The sequence below is a fragment of the Benincasa hispida genome, unplaced genomic scaffold, assembly GCF_027475165.1.
Source record: "Benincasa hispida cultivar pf3 unplaced genomic scaffold, pf3_genome.v1.1 HicScf74, whole genome shotgun sequence".
NCBI classification, from domain to species: Eukaryota; Viridiplantae; Streptophyta; class Magnoliopsida; order Cucurbitales; family Cucurbitaceae; genus Benincasa; species Benincasa hispida.
In genome coordinates this window covers 1-10,878 of record NW_028326866.1, presented here as the reverse complement: position 1 = coordinate 10,878, position 10,878 = coordinate 1, and the positions used below count along the sequence as shown (strand labels likewise).

Here is a 10,878-nt window from a genome sequence, read left to right as displayed (position 1 = left end):
CCATACACGAGCATGTAGTCCCTCGTTCTCTGAAGATACTTGAGGATCGTCTTGACCGCCGTCCAGTGATCAAATCCTGGATTGGACTAATACCGACTGACAATCTCTACTGCATAGAAAATGTTGGGTCCGGTACACAACATTGCATACATCAAGCTTCCTATAGCTGAAGCATAGAGAATCTGTCACATCTCCTCAATCTCTTGAGGTGTATTAGGACATTGATCTTTAGACAAAATGATTCCACGCTTGAAGGATAATAAACCCCTCTTGAATCTTGCATCCTGTACCTGATCAACATTTGATCAATGTATGATGCCTGAGACAGGGCTAACCGTTTGGTATTACGATCTTGAATGATTTGGATCCCTAGAACGTACTGTGCCTCACCTAAATCTTTCATTTGGAACTGGGCAGCTAACCGTTTCTTAATGGTAGTCAGATACCCTACATCATTCTCAACGAGTAGGATATCATCCACATACAGTACCAGGAAAACTACTAAGTTGTTTATGATCTTCTTGTAAACACAAGGCTAATCAACGTTTTGATCAAAGCCAAACGATTTGACCGCAGTGTTAAATCTGATGTTTCATGATCTAGATGCTTGTTTTAGCCCATAAATGGACCTATTAAGCTTGCAAACTTTTTGCTCTTGATCTAGAACTATGAATCCCTCTGGTTGAGTCATATAGATGGTCTCCTCAAGATTACCATTAAGAAAGGCAGTCTTCACGTCCATTTGCCATATTTCATAATCATAAAATATGGCTATGGATAGAAGAATCTGGATAAATTTCAGCATGACAACAAGTGAGAAAGTTTCCTCATAGTTAATTCCCTCAACCTGGGTATAATTTTCCACCATGAGTCGAGCCTTAAAGGTTTGCACCTTTCCATCTACACTCTCTTTCGCCTATATATCCACTTGCACCCAATAGGTCTTACCCCATCAGGTGGATCAACAAGCTTGCAGATGTTATTGAAGTACAAAGACTCCATTTTCTAGTTCATGGCTTTAATCCATTCATCTTTGTCAACTTCCTCCATTTCTTTCTTAAAAGATAACAGATCATCGACCTCACCATTCAAAATGACATTTTGGGCTTCAATCAAACCCATGTAGCAATCTAGTGGGTTCATAGCCCTCCCACTGCGTCATGGCTTTAATCCATTCATCTTTGTCAACATCCTCCATTGCTTTCTTAAAAGATAACAGATCATCGACCTCATCATTCGAAATGACATTTTGGGCTTCAGTCAAACCCATGTAGCAATCCAATGGGTTCATAGCAATCCAATCCAGTGGGCTTCAGTCAAACCCATGTAGAAATCCATTCAGTCAACTTTTGAGCTGGTTGACTAGATGTTTCGACCTTAACAACTCTTGTTGATCTGTCGGCCTGTTTAATAACTCCTGTTAAACCCTCAGTAGTCTTAGTCTCACGTAAAACGAGCTTACTTTGTGGCTTATGATCCCGGATGTTGTCTTCTTCCAAGAAGATAGCATTTGTAAAAACAAACACTTTGTTCTCACTCGAATCATAGAAGTATCCACCTCTCGTTTCCTTGGGATAGCCTACATAGAGGCAAACCTTCGAATGTGGTTCTAACTTCTTTGAGTTAGTCACTAGCACATGTGTCAGACATCCCCAAATCCTGAAGTGGTGTAAATTACCTTTACCGCCTCTCCATAGTTCAAAAGGTGTTTCAGAAACATTTTTCGAGGGAACATTGTTCAGGATATAGCATGCAATTTCCACTACAAAACCTCAAAACGAGTCTGGAAGATGAGCATAACTCATCATAGATCGAACCATGTCCAATAAGGTTCTGTTTCTCCTTTCTGATACACCATTCTACTGAGGTGTACCAAAGGCCGAGAGTTGGGATGCAATCCCATGTTCTATCATATAATTTTGGAATTGGAGGTCCATGTACTCTCCACCACGATCAGATCGTAGTGTTTTTATCTTTTTACCTAACAAGTTTTCAACTTCAGCCTTATATTCCTTGAACTTGTCAAGAGCTTCAGACTTACATTGCATAGGTAGAGATACTTGAACCTTGAATAATCATCTAGGAAAGAGATGAAATATTCATACCCACCCCGAGCCCTAACATTCATCGGACCACAGAGGTATGAATGTTCAAGCTCCAAGGCTTCCTTGGCTCTGTAACCTTTTCCAGTAAAAGGTCGTTTGGTCATCTTGCCTTCGAGGTATGATTCATACACCGGCAAAGAGTTTTCTTCTAAACTCTTTTGAAGTCAACTTTTCACAAACTTCTTAATCCTATTGAGGTTGATGTGATCTAACCTTAGATGCCAAAGATCGGCGTTTTCCTTAGGAGATACCTTTGGTCTTTTAGCTGTTGTTGCCCTACTGAACATTTCAGTTATAAACAAGGCTTTTATGACTAATGGCCTTAGTACATATAAGTTACTTTCCATTGAACCATAACCAATCTCCATTCCATTCTTGAAAATAAACACTTTATTCTCATAATAGACGACAATATACTCTTGTTCAATGAGACAAGAAACCGAGATTAAGTTCCTCTTAATATGAGGAACTACGAAAACATTATCCAGTAATAGATAACATTTATTGTCAACAAATAACTTTAGCCTACTTACAACAACAACTGAAACAACCTCACCAGTACCGGCTCGTAGAGTCATCTCTCCCTGTGGCAACGTTTGCCAAGAACTGAATCCTTGGTAAGAGGAACTGACATGATTGGTAGCACCCGAATCTAAGATCCAGGCAGAATTATCATTATCTACCAAACACATCTCCAAGACCAATAAATCGGATTTACTATCTTTCCTCCTCTTTTGGAGAGTAGTGAGATTAGTGTCAGAACAACTAACACAACTGGTTTTGTCATCCATCCCTTTATGCTCGAAAAGTAAGAACTGACGTTCAAACATATCGTGTAACGAGTCCATGATCTCGCGTGCAATGATCATGTGCTCAACCCTTTTGGCCAAAACAACAGGTATGTTAGCTAAAATGTGAAGTCAGGCCAACGAATTAGCCTTCATCCATACCGCATATGCATTGCAAACACTTCGCGGTGCATCAAGGGTTGGGACTTGAGGATATTCCTCAACCATGAAAAATTCGAGGTCGTTTGCCACGAAATACATTTTACACAATCCACTGTATGTATTCGATCATATTAAAAGCACTAAACGGAAATTCTAACGAGTTACTAAAAAGAAAGACACATTTAACTACGTTAGATTTTAAGCAAATACCTATTGTAAAAAAAACAACATCCTATAAGGTTTTAGAAAAACTAATATGAACCCTGTGTGACATCTAGTTTCGCAAGGACGCTTCAAAGGTTTAGGACAAAAGCTACCGAAGGGAGGTCAATTGTCCATCCTCTAAATTGAGAAGTTCTCAACCAGTCATCATTGATTTGGTCAAGAGATCATTAATTTACTTAACAATCTCCCGTAAGTGTGACCTGCCATTTTAGGCCCTAGAGATCTGCCCCCAAGTAGCCAATTCGAAGGGAAAAAATCTAATTGGGGCAAAACCTAAAGCGACCCTATCCATATCTGGAGTTCACCTTGTTTTTGACCAACTGCACAAAACCCATTCGAAGGGGGACACTCCCAGGCACCATGAGGGAGTACAATGATCTCACGGTGTGAACCAATGACAGAGACCATATGACGTGTTAACACACACCATTCACCCACTTACTATAAACACTTTCTCCGTCCACCTTGATATTGAATCATGCAAACACTATCCGAAGTGGGATGCTCTCAGGGCACCACAAGCCCAAGCATGAATCTCACGATGTGAACATTCAGGGAGAAACATTAGTGGAATCATAGACATATCAGATACATCTCTTCCTCCCACTAAGTATTTTATAACCTAGGGTTTAGCTTACTTAGAAAAAACAGGGCTAAGGATTTTAACTAAGTGACTTTTAGGTTTTCCCAATAGTAACTTTTACCTTGGATAGTTAAACAACTTTTTTATTATCATCCACTAAACTCTTTAATGGAGTCTTTGACCAAAATTATTGCATGCTTGATGAAAATCTATCTAATTCACCTTTCCAGGTAGGTTTCCAGGTAGGGGTGTTCCGTTTCCATCAACTTAAGAACCCCAGCCTAATCAGAACTTGCTTTAGACAAAAGGTCCCTTATAGAAAGACTTAAAACAAATTTAATCTTTTAGTTCAACCAATTTAATCCTATTAGACCCATTTTAAAAGATTAATCTAGGTTACTAAACTCTTTAGAACCATTTGAACTTAGGTCTATCTCAACCCAATTTTAAAACCCTTTTTAAAAACTTTAGTTCACCCTAAGTCTGCATGCAACTATTTCTTATTGATTTTAGTTCTAATTTCTTTTTTAACACTTATAAATGGAAACAACTAAAACCACAATGCAAAACTAAGACATGCAAGGAATTCATAACGATTATAAATAGCCTAAGTGTCATGCTCAATGCATCGTTCATTCATTGCTACTTCTTTTATATAACACTTATACAAAATAGCAATGAAACAAGCATAACATGCTTCTATCCACCTTTAGAGTATAACACTTATAATAAAAGGATGATACATGATAATGCTCACTGCATGCAAAATATAACTCTTATATTTCATGATACATGCGCATGTTTTTTTGTAATTTCTTCATGTTAGATTATAACATTTATAATACATGATGCATGAATAATTGCACAACCTAAGGTGGGTTTTAAAACTATATGTCAAACACTTTGCCATATAAGCACCATACATCACATGTATAATAAACAAATGTTGATGAACCGGGTAGAATTTCCTTAAAACCACAAAAATAAAGCTAACTATTACAAAAACAAGGAGTTTCCGGTTCAAACAGGCGAACCGGGTCTTGATCCGTCCGGGAGAAGCAATGCGTCTCCAACCATCGTGTACCAAACTCCCCGTAATTTTCTATACAAAAGAACAAACACTTCATCTATCACTTAACAACGCTCCCAAAGATAAACGATCGTTTAGCAATGATTATGTACCTTTTACTAAGCGATAAAACTTCAGGTACGCGATCGCCTAGCGCACTCCGCACAACGCGCGCCTTACACGATCGTCTAAACGACTACGATGCGGAAAAGCACCATTGCCTAAATGATCGCTTAGCGAATGCCTTAGTATCGTATACCGCACGGTCGTGTATGTAGTAACTAAGCGATGAGGCTTGCTAACTACACGATCGTCTAGCGCGCGACTTTTACTAAACAATGAGCATTAAATGCTCCCAATACGATCGTCTACCTCCTTTGTATAGCAGGTCTCCTTGAAGTGAATAACCTTGGGGGTGCGGCTGTCCCAATCAAATATTGTCCCGAACACCTTGTTGCTCCGGGTCTTGCTCGACTTGACTAGCGAATACTACTGGATTAAGTGAATTAATCACGCTCAGCATAGTCATTCCATCGTGGTAGGCAATCTAGACAGGGCATCGACAGCTGAATTTTCCAGTCCCCTCTTGTATTCAATGTCAAAATCATACCCGATCAACTTGGCCACCCATTTCTGATAATCTCTCGCGATGATGCGTTGTTCCAACAGAAATTTGAGGCTTTTTTTATCCGTCCGCACGATGAACTTCCTCCCCAAGAGATAGGGCCTCCATTTCTGCACAGTTATAACTATGGCAATTAGTTCTCGTTCATATGCGGCTTTGAGGCGATGCATTGGTGGGAGAGCTTTGCTGAAGTAGGCTATTGGTCGTCCTTCTTGCATCAATACCACCCCAACTCCTACTCCTGACACGTCCGTTTCCACTATGAATACTTGGTTGAAATCAGGGAGCTTGAGGGTGGGGAGTTGAGCCATTTTTTGCTTCAATGTCTCGAAAGCCTCCTGTGCTTCCTCGTTCCATTGTAACTTATCCTTCTTAAGTTGTTGTGTTAATGGGAAGGCAATGGAGTGAACTACAAACTTGCGATAGTATCCGGTCAACCCCAAAAATCCCTTTAATTGCTTCACTGTGGTCGGGGTGGGCCATTGCAGCATAGCCTCAACCTTCGAGGGATTAGCAGCCACTCCTTCAGCTGATATTATGTGGCCCAAGTAGTCGATCTGATTGGCCGCGAAGGTACATTTCTTGAGGTTGGCCATAAACTGATTATCTTCCCACGCTTGCAACACCAGGGACAAATGGCGCACATGATCACATAATGAAGAACTGTAAATTAGGATATCATCGAAGAACACCAATACAAATTTTCGTAAATATGGGTGTAAGAGTTCGTTCATTACTGATTGGAACATTGATGGGACGTTCCTTAATCCAAATGACATGACTAGAAACTCGTAGTGGCCTTCATGAGTTCAGAATGTCGTTTTGTGGATGTCTGATGGTGCCACTCGAATTTGATGGTAGCCGGATTTCAGGTCGATTTTGAAGAAGATTTGTGCTCCGGCTAATTCGTCAAGAAGTTCATCGACCATCGGAATGGGGAAGTTATCTGGTATCGTGGCTTAGTTCAAGGCCCTATAGTCAACACAAAATCGCCAGCTCCCATCCTTCTTTTTAATTAATAACACGGGGCTGAAGAACGGGCTTACACTTGGTTGGATAATCCCAACGATGAGCATTTCTTCTACCAATTTCTTGATCTCATCTTTCTGGAACTGAGGGTACCTTTATGGTCTGTCGTTCACCGGTCCAGCACCTAGCTTTAGTTCAATATGGTGCTCATGGTGTCGTACTGGAGGAACCCTTCTACTGTTTGAAATACCGACTGGTATCCCTTCAGAACTTCCCAGATTTCTGGATCGCTTCCTTCCTCTGTTCGGCCTCTGTCTTCCCCTGCTGCAGTCAAAAGAGAATTCAACTCGAGCAATATGCCTTGGCCTTCTTCCCTAACCAATTTCATCATCGATTTGAGGGATATTTGGACCTTCATCAAACTGCGATCTCCCTTCAAATGCACCTGCCAATCTCCGATTTGAAAATCCATTTTCGATGTGCTCCAATCACATTCAACTCGTCCCAATGTTATCAGCCACTGTACTCCCAATACTACATTGGCGCTGCCCAGAGGTAAAGGGAAGAAATCATTAATAATTGTGAGGCTAGGGAGGTTAAAGATTACCCCTTTGCAGATACCCGTCGTCCTAACTGAGGTTCTTGTTCCCAACATAATTCCATAGCTTGTCGTGGGCGTTTGCGATAATTTCAGAGTCGTTACCAGCTCCCTGTCAATGAAGTTGTGGGATGCTCCGCTATCGATGAGGACGACCACATCCCTATCCCCAATAGCCCCCTTGACCTTAATTGTTCGAGGCGAGTCAATTCCTTCGAAAGAATTGAAGGAAAGCTCCACCGCTTCGTGCTCGATAGTCTCAACTACCATGGATTCCAGAGTAGTGGCCGTTGGAATATCAACTTCGCCTGGTTCCTCCACTGCGTCGTCCGTCTCTTCATCCCCTTCACCGTCATGGTACAGCAGAATGCTCAATTCTTTTCTCTTGCAACAATGCCCCGAGGTATACTTCTCGTCACAACGATAGCACAGTCCCTTGTCCCTCCGATTCTGCATCTCACTGTCGGACAGCCGTTTGAACGCATCGACCGTGAACGACCTCCCATTTACATCCTTCAGTGTGACCGAGTTAGAAGACGTACCTCCACTGCGGATCGAGTTGAGAGAAATTGTTCGGGCTGTCTTGGTTTGGGCTATGGCCTGTTTGACCCGTGGTGGTATTGAGGCCCGAGTTTGAAGACATACCAGTGGATTTCGATGGGCTTGGGTCGCCTCCGCCCCATTTCTTTCTTCGGGCTTCTTCAATATCTTCGATGATCTGGGTCATCCTCATCTTCTCCTTCAGCCCAATTAGTTTGAACATTCTCATCTTGATTTGGATATCTTCCTTCAGCCCGCTGATGAATTTGCTTTCCAACTTTTCATCTGAAAGATCCTTCAATGGTCCCGATAGCTGCTCGAACTGCCACCGATACGCACGAACACTGTCGTCCTACTTCAATGTGAGGAACTTAGCTCTCCGATCTTCTTCTTTGACCGGTAGAAAGTGTAGCAGGAGCTGTTCTTTGAACTTCACCCAAGTATTCATCGACGTCCTCTCCTCTTCCTACTGATGCCATTCCAGAGCTTCCCCTTCCAAACATAGTATCGCTGCTTCGATTTTATCCTTCTTTGATAAACGATTGACCACGAAATACCTTTCAACCCTATGAAACCAGCCCATCGAATCTTCCCCTATTTCCCCTTTGAATATAGGAATTTCTAGCTTTCTCAATCTCATATCAAATAACGGTACCTCTCTCCTCTCCCCGACATCTTCTTTCGTCAGCTGTTTCCCTTTGTCCGTCATTGTCTTCTCAAATGAACCTGATTCGCCCTCGAGTGTTTCCGACTTCTTCGACCAAACCTCCAATGCGCGAATCATTTTCTGCTCCAATGTCTCTCCCAGAGCTTCGATCTTAGCTGCCATAACATTCTCGGTAACTTGTTGCATCTCCCCGAATCGTTGATCCATTCTGTTTTCCATCCCTACTTGTAGTAAGGTAAGTTGCTCTTCCACTGCTGATAATCTTGCCTCCATCTTCTTCACCATACCCTTCCCTAGAAGGAACAGCTCTGATACCAAATTGATAAGAACTCGATTATCTATTCACAGTTTTGGCTCAAATTAGCCTAGGAAGCCGAGACCTCCTCCCTTACAAGCTCGCAAGCTTAATTCAAAATAAAACTTCTATATCTATCCCTCTCCCCTACCTCATGCTTTATACTAATTCAGCAACAACAATAACAGATTTTCCCCCATAGTGGTCCCCACTCTTCATTCTCCTCTAACTACCTATATTCTCTTCCTCATTTACATTTGTACCCCCCCCCCTTCCTATTTTTCTTGTTAATTCTTCTATCATATTTTCTAAATATGGTGGGTCTATTAGATTTCCATTTTTCTTAAATACAATAGTTGAATTCTTAGCCAAATGGTTACCAAAGGGAGCCTTAACTTTTGAAAACAAAAAAGAAAATTAAAGAAACAAAATGTATTACCATCTGCCATTCATCAACTCAATACATTTCTGAGCATCCTTCCTATCCTTGAATCTTATCAGAACCACACCTTGTGGATGGTTTTCACAAACCTATATCCAACCAAACCAAAAAATAAAATAAAAATAATAGATCAAATATTATCTCAACAACAATCAAGTCTTTGAAGATAGTCGCCCGCTTTTTTATCATCTTTTGTATACAGCTCTCACTTGGTGTAAACTCACCCCATCTTTTTGTGATTATAGTCTTACATCTCTTACCATACATTAGAATAATAGGGGTGTTCAAAAAACCGATCAACTCAACCCAACTCGTGTGGTTTGGGTTGGGTTATAACTCATTTAGGTTGGATTCAAATAAATGAAAATTTTATGAGTTGGATTGGTTCATGGGTTCACCAAATATAACCCGAACCAACTCGAACCACCCAAATTTATTATTAACTTCAAAATATTTTTTTTATTACTTATAACACAATTATTTATACATGTATTGATTTTAATTTTATTTAATTCCAATATTTTTTTAATAATTTATTCTTCAACAACTCTTAAAAGTAGTTTCTTTGCACTTTAGAAAGAAAATTTTCACTATATAAATTGAAATTGAGTTGTTAATCTTAATTCGATATATGAAAATAATTAAATTAGATTTTTACATTTTTTACGTTTTGCTTCTTTTTAAAACAAATTTTTAAATAAATAACCCAATTAACCCGAACTAACCCAATCCAAATATTTCATAGTTGGGTTGGGTTCATTTTTTAATAAGGATTATTTTGGTTGAAGAAATTTACAACCCGAACAATTGGGTTGGGTCTAAAAAGTCTTTCAACCCAACCCAACCCAACCCATAAACACCCCTACAGAATACTATTATGTAATCTCTCACGCTGATTTCCCCGTTTGTAATTTCATACTATCAATGAAATTTTTCTGACTGTTTCTCATAAAAAAAATCAACAAAGCACTCTTGTACCTAATATATAAATTTATACCTAAAATGCCAAAACTTTATTTTCGAAATGCTAAAATTCCAGCAAAGATTCACATTATCTTGATAGAATTTTGCTTTTCAAAACAATATTAATTTACAAACAGAAAGACCGAAATTTGGAAAGGAGAGGGGAAAAATGTTCGTTACCTTAACTGAATCCACAGGACCAAACCTTGTGCTTTCCTCCTTGACATCTGTTTCTATTTCTGAAGCTAAATTTTCATCGGCCTACAAGATACAACGTTCTAGTTTTCATTAAACAATTCCAAACCGAGCCAGAAATTGTTTCATCATAATTAGACTACATTATGAGGTTAATTGCTCTTAACATCTGTCCAAAAATATTTTCAGTCAAATTAGAAACTACTTAACATGGAAATTATGCATAACACATCTATTAATGAACACACACACATTCTATGTTCAATAAAAATAAAAAACTGGCAGTATTAAGGTGGCTAACACCATAGACCAGCTAAGCTAGTAGATGGAAGCTTCTAGTGTTGACGAAACGGGGTAATAACTATGTCAGGCTAAGTGTTAGAACTAATATATACATTTATACCTAATGATTTATAAAAATAATATATAAATAAACAGGATTTTAAATTTTATATTTAAGAAATTAGAATACTATAATAATGAATATTGAATTTCTAACTGACATTAGAAAATACAATATGCTACTCGACTGAAAAATTATTTAGTAGAAGTCCACTCCAGTTTCACCATAAGAAATGAATAAAATAACAAATATCTATTATTATCACTTGTTACAACCTCTTGGAGAAGCCACAAAAGATAATAGAACTAA

The 10,878-nt window shown here is 39.4% G+C and overlaps 1 protein-coding gene across 1 annotated transcript; it reads right to left on the bottom strand.

The window, feature by feature from the left end:
* Nucleotides 1-5,328: 5,328 nt before the first annotated feature.
* On the bottom strand, nucleotides 5,329-10,636 carry LOC150029970 (uncharacterized). The gene is made up of 2 exons (XM_090310209.1): nucleotides 10,212-10,636; nucleotides 5,329-9,157 (listed from the first exon to the last, which is right to left on the bottom strand). Exon 2 carries the CDS (start codon nucleotides 7,578-7,580, stop codon nucleotides 6,717-6,719), a length of 864 nt encoding a protein of 287 aa, XP_090166335.1. The 5' UTR covers nucleotides 7,581-9,157; nucleotides 10,212-10,636; the 3' UTR covers nucleotides 5,329-6,716.
* Nucleotides 10,637-10,878: the final 242 nt, after the last annotated feature.

What these genes read in the sequence shown, in the direction of transcription:
- LOC150029970 (XM_090310209.1), bottom strand. Translation starts at nt 7,580, where the DNA reads ATGCAGAATCGGAGGGACAAGGGACTGTGCTATCGTTGTGACGAGAAG.